This window comes from Dermacentor albipictus, chromosome 2, assembly GCF_038994185.2.
Source record: "Dermacentor albipictus isolate Rhodes 1998 colony chromosome 2, USDA_Dalb.pri_finalv2, whole genome shotgun sequence".
Lineage (NCBI taxonomy): Eukaryota > Metazoa > Arthropoda > Arachnida > Ixodida > Ixodidae > Dermacentor > Dermacentor albipictus.
Genome location: NC_091822.1, coordinates 198,144,440 through 198,167,638, shown reverse-complemented (window position 1 = coordinate 198,167,638; position 23,199 = coordinate 198,144,440). Strand labels below are relative to the sequence as shown.

The 23,199-nt window shown below is 45.6% G+C and overlaps 1 protein-coding gene and 1 long non-coding RNA gene across 3 annotated transcripts in view; one reads left to right on the top strand and one right to left on the bottom strand.

The window, feature by feature from the left end:
* Positions 1–929: 929 nt before the first annotated feature.
* LOC135904567 (uncharacterized) overlaps positions 930–23,199 on the bottom strand; it is a 58,025-nt gene continuing 35,755 nt past the window's right edge. The window contains exons 2-3 of the long non-coding RNA XR_010565147.1: positions 6,073–6,342; positions 930–1,310 (exon numbers count right to left, since the gene is read on the bottom strand). This is a non-coding gene — a long non-coding RNA (uncharacterized lncRNA). The remainder of the gene's footprint in view (positions 1,311–6,072; positions 6,343–23,199) is intronic.
* LOC135904512 (uncharacterized) overlaps positions 10,702–23,199 on the top strand; it is a 44,069-nt gene continuing 31,571 nt past the window's right edge. The window contains exons 1-2 of one of the 2 annotated variants that reach the window (XM_065435303.1): positions 10,702–10,906; positions 20,907–20,984. In XM_065435303.1, coding sequence (XP_065291375.1) covers positions 10,808–10,906; positions 20,907–20,984 — 177 coding nt within the window. In that variant the 5' untranslated portion in view covers positions 10,702–10,807. The remainder of the gene's footprint in view (positions 10,907–20,906; positions 20,985–23,199) is intronic. The other variant, XM_065435304.1, reaches the window with a different exon arrangement.

Below are 23,199 nucleotides of genomic sequence, written 5' to 3'. Positions count from 1 at the left end.
GGACAGTGGCAGTGTAGCGAAGACCACGCAGCGGTGACTTCCTGTCCCATAATACGCAGCGGTGCGTGCACCCGTTTCTCGACGAAGTCTATATCCATGAGGTTTCCATAACATCCATGAACGCTCTGCTGCCTCGTGCAGCTTATTGTGAGAGTTTGTGCATGTGAACAAAATAAGGCTCTCTGCTTGTTCCGGATGACGCAAATGCGACAAAGCTTTGAACATTGCTTCGCATTATAGACTCTAGAAACCAGCGCGCGAATTGAGGAGTCGCATTTGTATATGGCTTCACAAAAGTAAAGGGTAACAATATTCCCTGCAATAAAAACAAAAACACGCTGGCGAGTTAGAGGAAAATTTGTTTCATTTATACGCAGCGCCCCATCCATTGCTGGCGTTCGAGCTGTTCTTTCATGAAAACATTTTCTTAACCTCCACGTCGCAGAAATGCTATTATTATTATTATTATTATTATTATTATTATTATTATTATTATTATTATTATTATTATTATTATTATTATTATTATTATTATTATTATTATTATTATTATTATTACTACTACTGCCACTACTACTACTACTACTACTACTACTACTACTACTACTACTACTACTACTATTCGTTTTGAAAACCTACATACATCTGACAGGAAAGGGAAGGCGAGGAGTAGGCAATGCAGGCAAAGCATATCAACGCAGATTTATTCACTGCTTGAAGCAATTTCCTCGATAAACTTAATTTTTTTGCACTTAGTATGTACCATTCGGAATAATGAAATTCCTATTAATATGCGTCGGTCGACAATAAAACAGCACGCAATTGTCAACAACCTCATCCACTTCCAATCACGTACGATGAACGGCACAGAGATGGGCAGGGTGAAAACAAGTGTAGCGTTCGTTATTTTTTTTTCAATAGCAATTACGCAGTATAGCTCGAGGCCCGTTGGCCCCACCGCCGCCATGTCATTACGGTATCTGCAGCGCACGCGCAGCCCGTGCAGAGGGTTAGCGGGTCTTCGGAGGCGGGCAGCGCGTTCGCCCGCGCACAACGACGGAGCCAAACGGAAGCAGCGCCACTGGCTGGACCGAGGACTCGTGCGGAGCGCTCCGCTGCTGGCGTGCCTGCCGAGGAGCTGTGCTGCGCGCCCTGTATATCGGGGCGCTGCACAGGGAGCAGCCGAATCCGCTCGTCGGGCGTCGACGCCCGTGCACCATCGGCTTGCCGCATCGGTGATGGCGGCGTTCTCGTCGCGCCACATGCTGTGACACTGCGCTGTTGCCGCTCTGCGCATCCGCAGATGTGGGCTGCGTCGCGCCATGCCGTCCCCGCGTATTGTTAGTTCATCCATAATAATGACTGCACACTGTTTACACGTAACTAATGCATAAAGTGTGTATGTGTGTGTGCGTGCGTGCGAACGATGAGTGAGTGAGTGAAGCTTAACATGCGCTGGCGCAATTCAAAGAAAATTTTACATCTAACCATGTTTGCTACCCATATCATTGCTAGAAGTGCATAAACGCGCAGAGGGGATATTATCTTTGACCTCCCCTCTTAGAAGCTTCGAAACAACAACTTTCTGCTCACAACAGAGCGTTTGTAAGCTGCAATGAAATGAAAAGTGATGAAAACTTGCCCATAATTGAACGCGCATAGCTAACACATTTCGCGATACATTGGTGACCCGAAAACCCAGAGTAATATAATACAAACTGTCCTATAATAATTTACACCTCGTATTGTGTGATCTGCCGTTCGTTGTGTGCGTCACGTGCCACATTAATTTTGAATTGCATTAAAGAATGCGGTGTGCTCAAATTGTGTTCCATTAATTCAGTTACTTCCGCACTTTTTAAGAGGGCAAGGTTTTATTTCATCATTCATCATTAGTACATAAGGAGGTCCCGGAGTTACAAGAACTGTCAGGGGGACCTCCTAGTAGTAATTTAACATTGCATGAATTAATACATTTTGGCAACATAGCAACGACAGACATCAGAAAACACGAAGTTAATGAAAAAAAAAACAAATACAAAAAAGTTGCTTACAATAATTGAAGTTCAAAACACAGCAAATAAAACAGATACAGCGTATGCATAAATAAATAAGTGGTAATTGACACGTTAATGAAACACAGGAAATGACACATGTCAAAGAACACGGGGTTATTGCAACAGATAATTAAAAATAAATATATGCTTACAATACGCAAACTACAAATGTTATATAGGCTATGCGACAAAAAATTTGAAATGTCTAAGAAAGGATTAAAAAAGAAGACAAAGGAAGATATAGAATAACGAATAAATAAAGGCTGTCGATACAATAGGTAAGTACAGAATCATTGAAAACTGGGAAATAGATTTGTACACAATATATACTTATAGTAATGAATCAGTAGCCAGTAGTGTCGTTAGTAAATATTTCTTCGTCTCTCTCCTGAATGTTAATGTTGTGCGGCAGGCTTTAATATGGGGTCGTAGTTTGTTCCAGTATTTAATGGCCGTAAAAAGCGAAGTAAACATTCCATAATTAGTGTGTATTCGAGGGAGTAAAAAATTGTTGTTAGAGGAAAATCTCGTATTGTTAGTGTTGGTAAGAGCAGAGTTATTAAATGCATCTAAAATTATTTCATGATTTAGTGTGCGGTATATTAGTAAAACCAATTTGAGCTGGAGCATGTAACGTAATGGTAGTATTTTTAAGGAACTGAAAATTGGTACTGCATGTGACATGTAACTGGAGAAAGTAATGATCCTCAAGGCTTGATTTTGTGAATGCTGCAGATGTATTATGTGCGAGCAATATGTGTTTCCCCAAACTGAGATGCAGTATTGCAAGTGACAGTGAATAAATGCGTAATAAAGTGAAGTTCTAACGTTTTGTGGAAAATACGAGCGCGTTAGGATTAGTACTCTTATTCCAAAGGCAATTTTTTTTGAGACCATGTCAGCATGCAAGTTAAATTTAAGTTGGGGATCAAGTTTGACGCCAAGGAAGACAACTTCATGTGCAGGTGAGAGAACATGAGTTTGTAAGACGAGTGGTGGCGCGGGTGCGATGACGCGTTTATGTGTATGAAAAAGCATAAACTGAGTTTTCGAAGGGTTGATGTGAAGTTTGTTACTTGTGCACCACGCAGATAAGTTGCTTAGGTGAGAATTTAGTCGTTTTATTACAGTATTTATGCATTTGCTATGAGTGAATATAGTCGTGTCGTCAGCATATAGAATAGATGAAGTACTGGTTAAACAGTGAGGAAGATCATTAATGTACACCAGGAAAAGTAAAGGGCCTAAAAGTGAGCCTTGTGGGACACCCCTAGTGACTGGTTTAGTACGTGAAAGTGAACCTCCGAAATTTACAACTTGAGTTCTGTTAGTCAAATAACTGCGGATGAGCGTAAGAGCTGGGCCACGAATGCCCAGAGCTTCTAACTTGTAAGAAAGGATGTTATGACAGATGGTGTCAAATGCTTTACTGAAGTCAATGAAAACTGAACCAACAATATGGGAGTTGTCAAGGGCATGTTTTATTTTGTCAGTGAATGATGTTATAGCTGTTTCAGTCGAATAACCTTTACGAAACCCGTGTTGTTCAGGCGAGAGAAGATTAAATTTGTGAAAGTAGTTTGTTAAGCGGGTTACAAGTAGTTTCTCAATGACTTTGCTAAAAAAAGATAGCATACAGATAGGACGGTAGTTTGAAATTAATTCTTTGTTACCTTTTTTTAATATGGGAGTTATTTTACCGTGTTTTAATTCATCGGGGAAAACGCCTGTTATGAACATGCAGTTAACAATGTGCGCGAGTACATCGGCGATATGGGACGATACTAATTTAGTTTTAGAAGGGTGTAAATTATCAAGGCCGGGACCTGTAGTTCGTAAACTAGCGATTGAATCAGATACTTCTTTGGGTGATGTAGGGAACGAGTAAAATGAATAAGGGGTTTGCCTGAGTATTGGCTGTGGTATACTGTCTAGTGAATGATCATGTGTAGGACAGAAAAAAGTATTGAATTCATTTGCGATGTCAGTGGCTTCCGTTACTACCCTTGTTCCTGTATTAAGTTGGTTCAGTGCATGGTTTGGTGAAGACAGATGAAGAAATGACCTAATGGTATCCCAGGTTTTGCGGGTGTTATTTGTGTGTTTAACAACCGTTGTCTCGAAGTAGGAACGCTTGGCTTCTTTCAAGAGTCTGGTAAGTGTGTTAGAATAAGTTATGTACCGCGACTTTAAAGTTACATTAAAAGGTTGGCGTTTTAATTTTTTGTGGAGGTTGTCACGTTTTTTAATACTTTTTAAGAGGGATCCTGTTATCCATGGGTTTCTAGGGGCGGAGAACCAGTGAGTATGTTGTGTTAGGTTAGTACACTCCGAGTACACGGTTTTAACTTTGTTGTTAAATTGTTCGAATGCTAGGATTGGGTCTGTTATAGAAAGAATCGGGCTCCAGTCGATTTCAGCAATTTGACTAATGAACTTAGTGGTGTGAAAGTTTGCCGTTTTTATGTTTCGTTGGTACGGTGTGTTAATAGACTTTAATAGAACGAATATGGGATAGTGGTCTGTTATGGGAACAGTGACTACGCCAGCACAATGCTCTAGGTGTAAGTTAGATAATACATGATCTATTAAAGTGTGAGATCCGGACGGGGGACATCTTGTGGGTACGGTTATTAATGAATCTAGGCCATATCCCGCATAGCAGTTGGTATAATTAGAGCAATGACTATCATTGGGGTTAGTAATATCTATGTTTATGTCACCGAGGATGACAACATTTTTGTTTTCGTTTGCAATGATGTTCAAGATAGCATCTAGTTGAGAACAAAAGTTTGCAGAGCAAGATGATGGAGAATGGTATACTGATCCAATTATTGTGTTTCGACTGTTAGCTGAAAGAAAAGTTTTATCGAATTCCAAAAATACAGATTCAACGTTAGGGCAAGAGAAAGATAGATCTTGGCGACGGTGATATGGATGGTTATCTTGGACAAGAATTGCTGAACCACCATACCGAGCATCTTTATGGACACATACTTCCATTGTGTATCCGCGTATACCAAATAGCTTGCTATCAGCGTTTGTCAGCCATACTTCTGACAGGCAAATGATAGTGAAAGGGTTATTTAGATTAGAAAAGAAATCTATCATGTTATCATAGTTCTTTGAGAGGCTACGTATGCTGAAGTGTATCAGGGATTTATGGGTGAGCCTGCTGTTATTTAGTGAACGTTTTAGTTCTTCTGAAGAAAAATACATTGTTTGGAATATTTATTTGATTAGATGTAAAAACGGAAGGCTTGGACAGCTACGAGGCGATTAGCGAAAGGTCGCGTGTGCTAGAAATAACGTACACGCGGCCTCCTTCTGTCTTTCGTGCTTTGATGCGGCAGTTGTCCATCCATAGGAATTTCCAGTTGTGCTGCTTTTTTAGTTCGAGGGCTTGAGCAAACAGACGTTTGTTGTCTTGTGTTAAGTGGTCGTTAATGAAGACCTTCGCCTCTGCAGATGGAGGGAAGCCGAGAGTAGTAGTGTTTAGTCGTGCTTTTCGGGCCTTATTTATGAAATCAGTCTTCTTAGTGCGGGAACAGAAGCGTGCAATGATATGTTTATCCTTCTTCGCAGGGACACGGTGAACAATGTCAATGTCAGATGGTGCCGCAGCCAATCTTGTCGCTGATTTTTTGGAGAACAGCGACACAATTCTCGCCCTGTGTGGACGGCACACCCCGGATCTCGACATAGTTTGTACGAGAATACTGCTCGAGGTCCGCTACCCTTCTAGCCAGCTTTTCATTTTCCTTTGCGAGTGTTTTGTTCTCTGCATTCACAGCGTCACATTTTCCCCTTGATTCTTCGTACAGGTGGTTCATCATGCGCAAACTTTCACGCATTTCTGCGATTTCTTTCCGAAGGGCGTCAACATCGCGAGCAAGTTCTGCATTACTAGGCATTGCTAAAAAAAAAAAAAAAACACGGGAGTAACTTTGGCAGCAGCAGGCGTGACAAAAGTTAAGAACAGAATGGTTAATGCCGTATAAAAGCGAAGACTAACCTGCGTAGCCAAAAAAGTACTGCTTAGTGGTGTGTTGCCACGGCTGCTGCTGCCAAGTGAAGCGCAGGACGAAACGGATCCCTTTTTTATAGTGCTGGCGGCGCCACGGAGCGGTCCAGTTCAGTGGTAGCGTTGCGAGGTGTCACCAGGTGGCCACGGTGATATCGACTGGCGGGGATGGTAGGCGTGAAGTCCACGTGCCAAGATAGCCGTATGCTTGTCAGCACAACGGCGGTTGAAATCAGCGCTTGCCGATTACTGTGCTCCGATCTGCGTAGCCAAAAAAGTACTGCTTAGTGGTGTGTCCTTGTTGCCACGGCTGCTGCTGCCAAGTCAGTCAGATAACCCTTAACCCGCTCGCATGTCGTCCACACAGCCTTTTGATTGCCCTCTGGAAGGTTGACACTGTATCACTATATGGCACCTCCACAGACTGTGTGACGAGCGCCCACATTGACAGTTTTATGTCGTTCATTCTTTCCTTCTTTTCCTCTCACCCTTTCCACCTTCCTCCTTCCCCCAGCAGAGAACCGGAGGTGTTATCTTGTTAACATCCGTCGCTTTCCGTTGCTTTTGTGTTTTTCACTTTTGAACGCCTTCATTTACTTTCGAATGGAAAATTTGCCCAGAAACCCGATGGTCATGTTGGGAATACACCAGTTGAATATATCCTATATAGTATTCCAATCAACAAGGTCCACTTTGTTTCAGATGGTTTTTACGAAAATTGCGTTTTACAATCAAAGAGCATGCTGGTGCGAGTCTCTTTACTATTATTATTTTACGGAAAGTGGCCCAAATTTGTTTCAACATATATGTTCTTCCTACTTCCTTCGTTTATTTATTTTTTGCTCGCCGTGGTTGCTTAGTGGCTATAGTGTTGTAATACCGCCATAGGGCCTGCATATTGATGGGGGCCCTAATCTAAGTGCAAAAACACCCGTGCACTTATATTTAGTTCCACGTTAAAGGTGGACCAGGTGGACCAAATTATTCCGGGGTCCCTCACTACGGCGTACCTGATAATCATATCGTGGTTCTGGCGCGTAAAACTCCATGATATGATTTTATTTATTTATTTATTGCAATTTTGCCTCAATCGAAGTGAAAGGCACATATTTACACTAACAAGTTATGGCAAATTTGCCGCCAGGATCGTTCGTTCTTTTGATAAAGAACGCTTACCCATAGTTCTAGTCTTCTCTAGAGACTAGAACTATGGGTGAACTGAGTACTCTCCAGAAACATGACTCGTGGATCAAGAAACACAGTTTTAGTTTGTCGCAGAAAGACTTTCTATGAAGCCGAAATGTTGTTGTACTGTACGAAAGCACCGTGGCAGCCGTAATTAACGGATTCGCGAGAGTTATAATCACAGTATCCCCTTCCTTTGTCCCAGCCACCTTTTGAGTTTCCTAGTTGCAGGCCGACTGCATACCGTTATAATTTGGCACTTTAGCTTCTTTATCCCGCTACTTCCCTCCTTTACATCCAGTTTTGACCATACTTACGCATTTACAAGTGACGCTTACACTGTTTTCTATTCAACAACACACGTCTTACGAAATTTGTATTACGTACTGTTCCCGCACACGTTATTACAGGCTTTACATTTTCGCTTAGCTCGATAATGCATCCTACCTCAACAATTATTGCCACCATGAGAAGGCCGATTTATATTGCTAGTAAGTTAATAGCAGTGGTAGTCACTATTATGAAGTTGCTAAATCTCAGTTTTATTGTAATTTTGATAAAGAACAAAGGCCGAGTAATGCGAATCTGCAGCAGGCCTCTTTCTCAGTCGTGCAGTGAAAAAGCGATAACGTCGGAGAATTCCACGTCTATGACGTGAAATCTCAGTGGAAGAGCTTCTGTTATTTTCCCAGAACATCGCGTGCATTGTCATATCAATTTTGTTTTTCACTGATAATAATGACGTTGACAAACGCGCAGAGAACAGGCTTGCTGCGTCCATTCGCCGGCCTTTCCTGCCCTCTTATCGTTCCTCTCTGCCGTCTAGCGTGTAAAAACGAAAACGTGGCGTCATGAACTCTGTAATACAGCTTCCGCAGGCTGTTTGTGGCAATGGCTCACACTTCAGCGCTCACGAGCACGCGTTTCATGTGCGTGTGAAACTCATTTTCAAAAAAAAAAAAAACGGGAGAATGACCAAGCACGAGGGCGTCTCACCGCTTTTTAGTACGAACGTTCCGGTCAACTTGAACGTGTTTAATCCTATAGCATTTCCCGTGTTGACGTGCTTTTACTTTGTTGTCCTTTTCTGGAACACACTTAAACGGCTATTCGCACTCAGTGCACTCAGCGTTTGGTGCATTCTCATGGAGCGTATGTATTACGCGCTTCAGAAGGCGTGAAAAGCTGCCGCGATTAGGACCCCGGAATATGCACTCCGGCCGCAACAGCCAAACATGAGTAACAGTTCATTCTGCCTTATACACCGTTGTGCGTGGCTTCAGAAGTGAAACGCCCAATGCAGAGAGAAACATCGTATATACAATGACAATCCAACCCAAATGATACAATACCCAGGAATCCCGATAAATTCCATGAACAGACAGGTATTGCATTCACCGCGCCGTGAAACCAACATTTTTTAGAGGCTGCCACGGGTCGAGACTAAACCGACACCTCTGCCGCCTCTGCGGGCAGGTTGTATCAGGGGAGAGAGAGATTTCACGTCAGAGAGAGGGGGATTTCACGTTACTTATACAAGATCTAATTTATGGGCCAAAATGTAATGAAGAAGCAAATCATTGTTTAACTCTTCAAAAGGGCGTGCGTCTTGGGCATTCTATAATGGCAGTGTCCAAATAATCTATACTGTAATTCTTTTTTACGAATAACTCCTCGCAGAGTGTCACTCTGCTTGGGTTCTTCATTTCGTTTTACAGATACAGTTCATATAGAGTGCGTCCGATTAATCGGGCAAGTGACTGACCAAGAATACGGCTGCGAATATGCTGTTGATAAAGAAAAAAAGTATACTGAGGTTCCTCAGTCAAATGTGAACGAACCATTTGTCCGTGCTTGTTTCCGGACCCACTCCTCGCTCCAGTAAAACCCGGCGCTTCGTACTCCTTCGCCGCTGCCTTGGTTTCTTGTAAATGGGCAAAATCTTGTTAAGTCCTTTACGGATGGTAAAATCGCATTACCTCTTAGGATGAGCTCGTACAGCAGCCTGGCGTCTGGCGCGACATGTAGAAAGGAATTTCATCCGACCATCTTCGTCGAAATGCGGCGTGACTTCTGCGATGATTGGCGTCCCCTCACCACGTGCCCCGCAGTGTACAGGCCTCTTTTTGTGTGCGTGTGTGCGTGTGTGTGTGTGTGTGTGTGTGTGCGTGTGCGTGTGTGCGTGTGCGTGTGTGTGTGCATGTGTGTGTGTGTGCGTGCGTGTGTGTGTGCGTGCGAGTTTAGAGATATCCTTTCCTCGACCAAACAGAGGAGAACTGCCACGGTCCCGCAACGCGCAGAAGAGACGGACAGGCGTCTACGATTCCCGGAGTCGGGACAACCTCCTCCTTGCATCAGGCTCGGTATAACCAGAGGAGGAGGGGCCCTCTTTCTGTGCCGGTCACGTGACGTCGACGGAAACAAGATCCCGCCCACGATTGAAGAGAGCCTATTTAAGGGATTCCGAAATGTACTTTTGATCACCTCATGCTCTTCTCATTTTCTTTCATGTACCTTTGAATAAACCGTGCAAGTTTCGCACTAGAAATCGTCTCGCCCTTGCTTGGTCGCCATGATCTACCGGATGCCTGCAGCCCGCCGACAACGCCACACTACCCAATAAGTAACGTCGGTCGAGCTTCGATGGGCAGGCGTCACTACAACACGGGAGCAGTACGATATGCTACCCGGGAGTACGCAACAGTGCCCAAGTTAGAAATTGAAAAGTGTCGGTACTTATCGTAATATAAGCAAGGTCGAGAACGCTTGTGACAGTGAACTAGGTCTCGCAAGCAGAGGCAGGTGTCAAATGTTGCCTCGTTCCGGTTTCCTTTTCCAAAGTTTCCGTCTATTTCCCTGGGAGTGCACAAAGAAACGTGCATCAAAGAGGGAGGCGCCACATGCATCCACGGCAGTCCCGCATATGACTGGTACGGGGCACGGCGCGGTACTGCTGTCTCGCCCCAGGAGACGCAGGCATCCGCAGCCGAAGTGACGCGGCCCGAATTCGAGGAGCGCGCGGACTATACCGCTCCGATTGACGGGCCGTGTCGTTGCGCGCCAAGAAGTCATTAAGAAGCCGCCGTCGGTCCAAAGGTCCATCTCCGTGCAAGCCACGAGAGAATGTGTACGGCGCTCTTCATTGGTCAGCGGTATATCGGTCTCCCTCGTCGCGATTGGTCGCCGCCAAGGAGACGAGCCAGAAGACGCGCTATTGCAGAAACAATCCGCACACACGTGTTTGTGCGCCCAATGAGGCAAGAGCTGACAGCAAACACGGCAGAAAACAAGCAAGCATCGTCACGCGGACGGCAGGCGACCGCCTGCTGCCACCTCCTCTCCCACTGCGCGCGGGCTCCGCTTTCGCTCTCCCCGAGAAGCCTCTCTCTCGCAAGGTGAGGGTGGTAAGGCCACGCTCTTAAAGGGTCGCCGCCGGCGGCCGAGCCGTTCAAATGCGCTCTCGTGTGCCCGGAGCAGCAGTTCGTTCCGCCCATCCTACCGCTTTGGGACGACAGGTGCCGTGGCTCCCTTCTTCCACGCCATGTCGACGACAGCGCTGCAGGGAAGACGCATGTTCGCCGTCGCTGCACTGATCGCCCTGACAGTGGTCAGCCCGGCCGTTCTCGCTAACGTCATCAGGGTGAGTCGGCACACTAGGAGCTAGCGCTTCTCTGTATTCTTCGCAATGCCCTACCGTTAGGCTAGAACTGTCATTGTCAGCCTATTTTGTTATGTCCACTGCAGGACGAAGGCCTCTCCCAGCCCCTGTCCTGTGTTGCTCTAGCCGATTTCAACTTGCGCCCGCAAATTTCCCAATTTCATCACCCCACCTAACTCTCTGCCGTCCTCGACTGCGCTTCCCTTCCCTTGGTACCTAACCAGTCACTCTAAACGTCCACCAGTCATCTGCCGTACGCATTACATGGCCTGCACAGCTAACCTTTTTTTCTTAATGTCAAATGGAAAATCGGCTATTTCCGTTTGCTCTCTTATCCACACCACTCTCTCCTTATTTCTTAACGTTACGCCTAACACTTATCGTTCCATCGCTCTATGCGTGGTCATTAACTTTTTCTCGAGCTTCTTTGTCCGCCTCCAAGTTTCTGGCCCTTATATTAGCACCGGCAGGACGCATTGATTGTACACGTTTCTTTTCAACGACATTGATAAGCTTCCAATCAGGATTTGGTAGCGCCTACCGTATGCACACCAACTCATTTTTATTTTTCTGTTAATTTCCTTTTAATGATCAGGGTCCTCTATGAGTAATTGACCTAGATATACGTACTCCTGCAGATACTCTAAAGGCTGGCTGACGATAATTAATTTTTGTTCTTTTGCCGAGCTATAAAGCATTGTCTTTGTCTTCTGCATATTCATCTTCAACCATAGTATTACACTTAAAGTCCTCAATCATTAATAAATGGAAAATGAGACGTCCAACAATCTAGCAACTGCTACAAAGGAAATCCATACGGGCTCCTTGAAAGAAAAGCTTCGAAGTTGAAGAAAAATTCGTCCTGGTCCGGGACTCGAACCCAGGACCACCGCCTTTCCAGGGCAGCCGCTCTACCATCTGGGCTAACCAGGCAGCTAGCGGATGGTAGGGCGAAGTCGAATGCATCAACAACTCTGAAGCAAAGGCAAGAGTTTGACATAATAGTCCTGCGGAAACCAGCAAGGTGGAGGGAAGTGATTAATAAATGGAACACAAGACATTCAGGTGGATGTCTCATTTTCCCTTTATTAATCACTTCCCCCCACCTTGAAGGTTTCCGCAGAACTATTACGTCAAATACTCAATCATTTGTCGCAATTCATCCCCTGTGTTGCTGAACAGGACAACGTCATCTGCAAACCGAAGGTTGCCGAGATATTCGCCGTTGATCCTCACTCCTAATCTCCCCAGTTTAATAGCTTGAATACTTCCTTCAACCATGCAGTGCATGGATAGCATCGGAGAAATTGTGCCAACTTGCCGGACCTCTCTCTTAATTGATAGATAATATTCTACTTCTCTTGTGGATAAACAAAGTACCTGTGGAATCTTCGTAGAGATTTCCCAATATGTTCACGTATGCCTTTTGTGCTCCTCGATCATGCAAAGCCTCCATGACTGCTGGTATATCCAATGAATCAAATGTATCTTCATGATCTATGAAAGCCATATGAAGAGGTTGATTGTACTCCGGAGCTTTCTCAATTTCGTGATTGATGACACGGACCTGATCCAATGCAGAACAGCCGTTCCTGACGCCAGCCTGCTCGCCTGATTGACTGTAGTCAAGTGCTGCCCTGATTCTATTGGAAAGGATCTTGGTGAAAATTTTATAAAATATTGAAAGCAAGCTATAATGGGCCTATAATATTTCATTTCTTTAAGGTCTTCTTTCTTATGAATTAGCATAATGTTGGCATTGTTCCAGCTCTCTGGTACACTTGAAGTCGGGATAAACTTCGTATAAAGGGCCGCAAGCATTTCAAGCGTAATATTTCCTCCGTGTTTGATCAAATAGACTGTTATTCGATATTCTCCTGCTGCTTTTTCTCGGCATATGTCTTGCAAAGCCCTTCTAACTTCATCACTAGTTATAGAAGGAACCTGTTTTTTGTTCATCACTACTTCTAATGACGATTGCGTGGCTAGGGATATACAGTGCTAGACATATACAGCGATATTATTCGCCGTAAGAGAAAGAGAGAGAGAGAGAAGGGAAGAAGGAAAGGCAGGGAGGTTAACCAGAATGAGTCCAGTCTGCTACCCTACACGTGGGGAGGGGAATGGGGAGTGAAAGAGAGAGAGAAAAAAAACTTAGGTGTAGGATGTCTATAGTCGGGCACTCAAGTCTGTTGCCTTCAGGTAGTGAAAAAGCGCTTCAACTGCTTTCTGGGCTAATGAACTGTGAGGCCAGGCTCCCAAGATCTTCGCTTCCGTAAATGGCCTTTCATCCAGTCTGTTAGAGATCAACCTAAGCTGGCGTTCTCTTGCCTGCCACACTGCAGAGCGGCGAAGAACATCGAAGATGGGGAATGCAAATATATGCATAATTATAACTCTACGATCAGGCGACATTTCTAAAGTCGCAAGTACGGCTCCGTGTCGCCTAAAATTTCCTAAACTAACCTGCGTATCATTATTGCAATTTGAGTGATGAACGCTTGGGAGAGGTCCGTGTCCGAAATTTTCGCGCGTTTGCAAGGCAAACTAAAACAAACTCGCCGACGATTACGATACTTCCTAATGCGAATTTTGAGCGCAGCTTTATATGGGGTTTTCATTTCGTGATATATTGAGGCAGATAATTAGTAATAGGCAAAGAGAGACACGTAGCAAAGTCGGCAATCATCGAAAATCTGACCTGCAGGTTAAGCGCGTCGGCTTATATACACGACTCGTCAAAGGTTAAAGTGTAATCGCTGGTCCCGCGTGGCTTCCAGAATGTACTACACAATTCGCGTCGCGCATACAATCAGACTACAAAACAATCGCAAACCATGACAACCTTAACAAGCGCGAACGAGACTAAACCAAGCAAACCAAACAAGCGCGAGCGAGAGCCGACGCAAGCAGACGATAGTATACGAAACGAACGGTCGGGCAGGTCCGCATGACACCAGTTTCCCGCGCGCACTTCGCTAAAGACGCTGCTCTCATTGGTCTCCGCCATTCTCGGCTCGCGTCTTTCGCTGTGCTCGTTCGTTCGGTGACACCGCCGACATTTGCCGCATGAACAGGCGCCTAAGAGCTGCGCTCTAAAAATGTGTGCGCACAAGGCGCCTGTGATTGTAGCATAAATCCAGCCCTGTTCACGCGGTCGATGCTCATGACGCAACGACAATTATACGGCGTCTAAGGCAGCACTAGTGTTCACCAAACAGGCGTCGATACGATTCACTGTGCATTCTTTCGCCTTTCGTCATTGTTTCGGACTTTACCGTCATCGCAGGCATCGGCCCCCCTCGGCGCGTCGGATGGCAAGAGTAATGGTGAAATAAGTGAATGGTTAAAATACGCGGCCTCTGGTTCTGACGCGATAGGCTTCATTTCATTTTTCACACGAAGCTTTACTGTATCCTCGTGATTGCTGCTAGAGTTAGAGTTAAAGTTTGCTGTTACAGGGCCACAAGTCAGTTTTGGGAAATATTGCCAGATGAATAAACGGCCTAATTTGTTGACATCGATAAGAACTTTTTAGCGCCTTGCCGCGTCGTTTCTCTGCGCCTCGTCTTTTCATTTCGCCTTAAAAAAAAGTTCTTAAGGTGTGGAATGTTGCAGGACCCGATTTACATTCAGCAACGGCAGATGTCGTCGGGTTCCCTCATTTCCGCCAACCACATTGCCCTAAATACAGAACCTTAGCATCAGATGGCAGATCGCTTGTTTCAGGATTGTGATTACACAACTTCCTATTCACTTTTGTGGATTTGTACTGTGTTATTTCATCGAATTCAGTGCGATATAGCTATGCCAACAGCATCTTTTCATTCAATTTCATTATTTTAATGACTTCCGTAAGGAGCATATTACATAAAGCGTAGGCTTGAATTAGCTTAATCAGCATCACAGGACTTCATATACAAAGATAAACAGTTACAGAGTTCAAAAACGATGTTGCGCAGGTGATGGGCGGTGATGTTTCAGAGCCGCTCCAGGCCATGCCTGCTCGGAAAAAGAAGAGAAGGAAGAAAAAAACACAGTTATTAATGTAGCTATAGAAAAGTTTCCGTACCGGTACGTGGACCAGCGAGTTTGAGGGGATGACCAATGCGTCACGATATGTGTGTAGGGACTGTAATTGTAAGGTTCGCGATTAAGAAAACGAATGAGGCCTTTTGCGGTGACATCCTGCCATTTTTCTCGCTTCGCAGTGCCTCTCCAGCTAGGCGTATCGGCGCAAGCGGGCGACCGTTTCATTCATGTTGTCGGTGCCCCATTGCTATGTCCTTCGGCTGTAATTAATTTTTCCTTTCCTCATCTTCCGTCTAACCATAAGCGGCGCTAACTGGTCTGTTTTGTTTGGCGTCCTTCACTTTGCAGAAAGGACACCCTCTCTTTCCTTCTCTCTCCTTTCTTTCTAAGCTCCAATATATGGTTGCGCGAAGCATTGTCATTCCTGCATGCAGCGGTCACAAATAAGTCCTAAGTGAAACAAGCAAACGAGCACTTTTATCAGACCTGCCTTTGGTAATCAGACGCACATGAAAACGTGAGGACAACGCCAAACTGAAAGCCGCTGGCGGTAGAATTGTACTCAATATTCGGAAAAATATTTTGCATACTGCGCCGAAAGAGCTACAACAAACTTGGGCGGTACCCACAAAAGCAGTTCGTATGAACGCTTAACCGGCTCGGTCACTGTTTACAAACGTAGGCCCTGGACGGCTTCCGGCTTTGCTCGCTGACGTAGCCCGCTCAATCTGGTGAGCAAGAAAGCCATTGGCGGCGATATCTAGTAGAAATAGTGCGTTAAAATCTAAGTCAGCAGGTTTTCAACGCTTTTCCTCGGCACATAACGGCAGTTTTACAAGTGAAGGAGCCGTAAGTTACAAAAAAAAAATTTTACACAATAATCTTCAGGCGTAATGCCCCACTTGTCTTTTATCTCAAAGCTTAGAAAATAGACTTTCCGCATAGTGCAAGAACTTAAAATCATGCTTTGTGGTCCCGACGCAGCAGACTGATAAGGCCCGTGACCGGAAGTTTCATGGGGCGCGCTCTCACGCTGAGAAACCGTCATCACGCTGATGAAACCGTCTATAGGACAGTCCTGCGCCTGTGAGGTTTTGGCACGTAGAGCCCCAGAATTCAATTCAATTCGTATAGGAAAGACACTGGCTGCCTATGACGGCGAACGTATAAGGTAGCCGGCCATAGATGCGCAGTTCTTCCGAGCGAATATTTCCGAGTGAGGTACGTCCTCGATCATTCTTTTAAATTTTTTTGTCAGACGCCCAAAAAGTGGGAAATTTCTGAAATATTGAGCGAATGAGAGATCATAGATAAGAGACGAGTAGGTTGTCTAGAAGTGATAAACTGGTTACACTTATTTTCGGGATTAGCTGGTGGAACAAAATTGCATCGAAAAGCCGAAGCTTCAAAGTTGGGTAAGGAACATTACAATAGCAGAATGATGTTTAGGTATTGATTGGGAATACCTCGAATCGTACATTTAATCACACGTACGCGGGAATGCGAGAAAAGTGTATAACAGCTGTGTCTTACCAGTACTCACGTATGGGCCAGAAACCTGGAGGCCTACGAAAAGGGTTCTACTCAAATTGAGGACGACGCAACGAGCTATGGAAAGAAGAATGATGGGTGTAACGTTAAGGGATAAGAGCAGATTGGGTGAGGGAACAAACGCGAGTTAATGACATTTTAGTTGAAATAAAAAAAGAAAGAAATGGGCATGGACAGGGCATGTAATGAGGGAAGATAACCGATGGTCATCAAGGGTTACGGACTGGATACCAACGGAAGGGAAGCGTAGCAGGGGGCGGCAGAAAGTTAGGTGGGCGGATGAGATTAAGAAGTTTGCAGGGACAACATGGCCACAATTAATACATGATCGCGGTAGTTGGAGAAGTATGGGAGAGGCCTTTGCCTGCAGTGGGCGTAACCAGGCTGATGATGATGATAACGCGGGAATGCATCGATGCCGCGAGATCTATACACCAGAGCCACCTTGCGTCTGCCTGCTGCGCCGTATTAATGTCAAGCTCGAATTCAAGCATGAAGGACGCAATGCCCGAGATCTGCCGCGCATGACGTGCTATAGCGTACGCCATGGCACTTGGAAAGCATATAAAAACGAATCCCGAAGAAAACTTGGATAGAAGGTGAAAAACTATTTGTCTTGATGCAAAGGAAAAAAATGAAAGAAGTATATTACGCCCAGAGTGGCACTCGCCGCCGAAACATGCATGTCACAGCCCACTCCTGGTATAGCCCAACAAAGCTGCAGCATGTATAAATAAATAAATAAATAAATAAATATGACACCAGTCGCCCCTTTCCCATCTCTCTATAGCTCGATAGGATGGTAGGATTTTCCTTTTTACTCGTTATCTCTCGTATCACGACACATTGATCCTACTTGCCTGAGGTAGAAGACCCTGCTAGTGCTAGTGGTAAAATGTACAAGCCGATTTTTCTCTTCCAGTGGAAACGGGGTTATCGACAATAGCTCATTAGTAAGCGCAATCCGGTTACGTAAGCGTGATTACTAAAAATACGGGCATTAATTGCACGATGAATCGCAATGTGACATTAGCAAAATTAACCGCACTTCACGAATTAACGTTGTAACGTCGTATGTCCCAATTGCGGTATTGAAGCCAAACAATAACGAAACCATATACATTTAGCTAAAATCGTCATATAGCCGCTCTATTTTCGGGAAATATGTTTTCATATTCATCGGCGAAATAAATCTGCCTTCCATTTACCGTTTATCAGCATTGCATTTGCTAATCTCCGTATGTCGCATTACAACTTGTCGTGCAAGTAGCGTCTCCTTCTACAAGCGAAAATTTCGCTTTAGCGGGTCTCTAAATTGCCCTCGCATGTTTTCGTTCGAATAAATAGGGATTATTATTAGAAAAAAAGAAGATTATCCGTTTGATGGGACAAAATTTCGCTTTCACAGGCGGCTTTTGAAGGGGGCTGTTCCCACCGAGGAAAAAAAAAAAATCCAGTTTGCACTTTGTTACGAGTCTCTTCTCTGTTTGGCGGCAGCATGCAGTCATGTCTCCTTCATATTGGACAACGTGTATGTAGTAGCTCATTGTACCATAGCATAATCACTTGCCGCCCACCTGGATCTCCATCCCTTTACCCCGGTGAGGAGTAGCGTGCTAGAGATACGCTCTCCAGGCCCACCTCTCCTCCCTTTTCTTCATTAAAACATGCTCGTCGGCATCTGGCTGTCTGTACAGAATACCCACCGCCATTCACCAAGCGTTCGTTCAAAAAGCAAGAAAACAGATAGGCTTAAGCGTGCGCATCGTCGCTTCCAGCCTGACGCGGCACGCAGCAGGCCACACGAAAGATGCCAGCGGCCGTCTCCTCCTCCTCCTTTTCCCAGTCTTCTCTTGCATCTGGGCAGAATGACGCTGCCCGCCGTGTCTGTTCGCCCCCGTCGTGCTATGCAGGCCGGATATCGGCGCTGTTCCCAGAGATCCTGGGAAGCGAGGCGAGGTGCGCCGGACGCAGAGCGAAGACCTCGGAAACGGGAGGAGCACCGCAGGATGGGACGAGCGGAGCGGTCGCAGCCATGGGGCGCCTTTTTTTTTTCTTTTGCTTTTTCCCGTGCATTGAGCCTCATTGCTGCGCGCGCGGGATATTCGCTCGGCGAGAAAACACGTGACGACGCCGGAAACGCAATGCGTCGCAGCGGCCGCGAGAAAGAAAAAGAACACCCGGTCTGGTAGCAGCTGCGAGACTCACTTGCGCGGAAATTGCCCTGCCGTTTCTGTCACCCTTGGTGATTGTGACGACGTGCATAAACCGGCCTCTCCCACGCGGAAAAGAACAGAAAACCAAATGAAGAAAATTCCAAATGATCGAACTAGTTAGTACTCGCATTGTGTCAATGTCCAATAGCCAAAACTGCTGGCGTCATGACGCCTGCCCTAGATCTCATATTTTGTGTGTTTGGTATGATAGAAACTCTATTGATAACTGTATAATTGAATGACCAGGGTTACCAATAAGCGACATATGTATTATTTTTTACTTTTACGTTGTTACTGGAAAGTACAGACAGAGTTTACTGAAGGCGAACGTCAAGAGCGACCTTACGGCCTGGCGATCATACGTCTATAGTTGATTGCGTGATCTTAACGGATGAAGACTTAACGAATAAATTGCGCGTTTCCAACACCTTGAAACCACAGTGAGAATTCTCGCATCTCTACCCTGCGTGTAAAGGTATCTTTCTAGATATCCGCACCTCTCCTGAAGCCTCAACTGATATAGCAAATTGGTGAAAAACATTCGCTCGTTGCAAAATGTACCCTACCATAAATTAAGAGCTTTGTGCATTACACAGTGCCCGATTATTCGTTGTCATTCGCAATTCTACATACATGGATGCCACGTTTTATGAACTACGAAGAGCAATAAACATTATGGATTCTTAACAGCGCGTATCGATCCTTCGCGCTCGTGAACGACCTGTCGCAAATTGGTAGATGCCACCGGTCTCGTCTAGAGCGTTGTAGTTGACGCATCTCTGTTAGTTACGAGATCAGAGCCTCCTTGCAGGTGCGTGCAGCCAAACTGCGCACCACCTGGCGCCCTTCGCGACGGCGAGAGCGGTGGCACCACAGTTGCACCCCGCCGGGGCTTCGCACGTTTGATTCCAAACTGCGGCTGCAATCCAACCGGCGTTTCCAAACCCGCACACGGCCGCCACGCGTCGGCGCAGTTTGTGGGGCCCCCACTCCCGACTCCGGCGGGAACCGCTGACGCGGCTCGGAAAGCGGGTCACTGCCACGCTCACTGCCACGCACCCCTCCCGGCCGCGCGCGCAATGCGTGGTGGCCCTGGCGTCCTTGGAGCTGTGTACTGTGAGGCGCCGCCTTGAGCGTCGCGGCCAGTTTAGGGGATCACGCTGCTCGACCCGAAGAATTGGGAGGCCGTGCCCCCGGCGAGCGCGATGGGCGGCCGGCCCAAACTGTTCTAAAAGAAGCTCGCTAATCGCGCTGGTTGCGAAACTGCGTTCTAATTCCGGCCATATCCCGTGACCGATTTCGCGACCGTTAACCAACGCGCACTCTCTTATTAACGACTGGTTGTTATGGCGTGTGGCTTCTAGGGCGGAGGCAAACTCGGTCCCCTGCCGCGGACACCGTAGCTGCCTCTCGGAGGGCACCGGCGCGGCAGAGCGGGGGGCGCGCACCTCCTTCGGAAACACGCGACTCGTATTCGCGGAAAGCGTGGCGACCTCTGTTGCACCTTAGGCCCAGTCGCAGTATACGCGCGGTGCAAATCCTTTTTGTTATAGAAGAAAATAGCACTCGTCGCACAAAATGTTTACATCGGGTCGAGTTAATTTTGTAACCTCGAAACGCGTTCGACGACGGCTCACTTTTACATCCAACTCCCCGTTTTGTTCCTCGGTGGTTCGCGGATAAAGTGCGCCGAAATGGAGGAACGCGGCGACTTCTCCGAGCACACTCGGACACGTAGCGCTGGAAGGCGCGCCGCATAGGGACGTGCAGCACCAACAAGCCCAGTTTTCAGCCCTTCTGCGACAATTCGCGGCATAAAATATGTGGTCAGAAAGTTAGGAGCTCGGAACGTTCAGATTGTTTCTCCCGATTAAGTATTCGCGGTGGAGTTCTGCAGATCACGCAGGCGTTATCCAACTTCTTCGTTTCACTTCTTTCGCTCTCCTTTCTGCTCTGCAGCGTTCGTCGAAAGCAGCATGCCTCTCGCGTATTAGGGTCACTTAAATGCAGTAATTGCCAGCGGGTCCATCTTCCGCATACATTCTTCTGTAACGTGCTAGACAAAAAAAAAAAAAAGGAAAGAAAGAAGACTGCAGCCACTCAGTCGAGAATTGTTTCCTAGCACTTTATCCTTATTTTTCTTTTCTTGATTTGTGTTTTGTTGAGACGTGCTTTCCTTGCAGGCCGACAACAAGCTTCACCCGCCCAGCTCGCAAAACGAGGAGTTCGCGGCTTTCAACGCTACACGCGCTAGCCAGCAGGTACCTTGGTTGCCAACTGGCTTTTCCTCGTTAAAATGATAAGGCTCTTCTTATTCATTTCATCTGTTTCTTTCTTTTTTTAAATTAGCATACGTCTAGCAATCCTGTTTGGCATCTTGCCTCACCAAGACTGACCGCTGCAATCTAATTGGTCAGTAAAACAAAAAGAGAGGGTGGGGATGATGTACGAGTTTTAAACTTGGCGGAAGAATGCAGTGTTGTTTCATTTACTTTTTCGCAAAACCCTTTTTTTTTCATTGAAACTCTCAAGTTATTGGAACTGCAATTAATTTCATCGCCAACATTGGGAACGCATATCTCGAAACTGGTGTCACGTTCGAAGTGGATATGACTTTAAGAGATACCGGTTACATTTCGTAAATGCAAAAGTATGACGCAAGTTCATTAGTTCGGAAGTTAATTATCTATATGTGTAAATTAGTGGGAACAATGTCTGCCCCTGAGAGTAATTAGATCCACAAGTAGAACTGTGCTAAATGTGACGGGTGACTTTTAAAAATTATGTTAACGATAAAATAAAACATCCCGTATATTACAGCGCGTGCCGCGCTTTGCTTGCATGATTTCAACGTGCTTTTGAATGTAAAATTGCAGTGCTGGAATATATTAGCTTGAACTTCACTTTTGCCTTAATAAGTTTTACGTGCTTTCAATCCCTGCTGTAATTGTGGAAGTTCTACGTTGTAAGCAACTCCTTGGCGTTGCTGTCGAGAGAAAAATACTGAATGGGAAACATGGTATGTGGAACATGCTAAATGTAAAACATACGCCGTGCCGGCATATTCCTCTGTTGCCTGCGGTCCTGATCAGCTATGATGGAAAGACAGATTGAAAAATATTCGGCAGTTATTGGCTCGAGATATTTTTTTAACGTATCTGAGAAAAGAGCCTGTAACATAATTTTACGTTATCGAAGTATTGGCTTATTGGACGGACACAGGAAAAAATACAGTTAAAATTTGTTTTATTATGTACTTCAGCGATGAAGTAATATTCACAAATATAAATATTAACGTTCCCGAGAAGTGCGAAAGCCAGCCATAGCCAGACCGGCAAAGGCGCCGAGGTGTCCTTTTGATTCATTCATCTCGCTGCGGTAATTACAGATGCTTCGCTAGAGAGTTGTCCATAGCGGGTGGCGCTTGAGAAGCAGTCTGCACTATATCTTCATGTGTCCAGGCCATATGACAGACGATTTGGACGGAGACTGGAAAACAGTAGCCTACGACCAGAGCAGGTAAATGCGCTGTGTGCTGTAGGCGATGTGACAGCGACAAAGCTATAATACTGAACCACAGCTCGCGCATTGTCACAAGGCCTGTAATTCTTCTATTCTTAAGTTATATTAATGACTTACCGCTGTGTTTAACATCTTCTGATTACATGCTACATGCAGCAGACACTACCAGATCTTCCGATAAGTATGTGGACATCTTTAAAATCCACATTGAATACCAACGCAGCAAATATATTAAACTGGTGTAAAAGCAACGGAGTTTTATTTAATACAAAAAGAATCTTGCTTTATAATTTTCACGTCTCCGTAGAGAAATGTCCCTGGAAGTCCCTCTATACGTATTGGCAACAGTGTTGTTCGTGCGTCTGACGATGCTAAGTTTTTAGGCATCGAATTGAACATTCATTTAAAATTTTACAGACACGTTTCCGCATTAACAACAAAAAAAAGAGGTTGCGTTTGTCATTAAGGTTATTGCGGCCTGAGGTGGCGTTTGGACCAGGAATCCACCAAGCCTATTGAATAGTACGTCTGGTATAGTAGGAATGAAGGAAAAAGCGTTTAATTTACATTATTTACACTGTCTCCAGATACGGAAGCCCACTCCACGTAGGAGCATATTAAACGCCTGAGCTCACATCGGGACACATCAGCACCGCTCACTGCACTAAAGGTGTCCGCTTTTTACACCTTCGTCTTCCCTAGGTGGCTAGACTAGGGAGTCTGATGGCTGTATCACGGCCAATCAAAACCGTCGAAAGGGTCGCAATACCCCGTCCACGATGTCGCACCCTTCCGCCAAACTCCGCCTGCGATGTTGCACCTTCGTCCCCGCATATTTAGCAAGCACGTAGCAACCTGGAAGTCCGAAGTCGGCGCCGTTATTCCCACTGTAGCATTCGACGTTGGCCCTTTTCATCATTGGTTAAGACTGTCGGGTGCAGGTAGAGGAGTCTT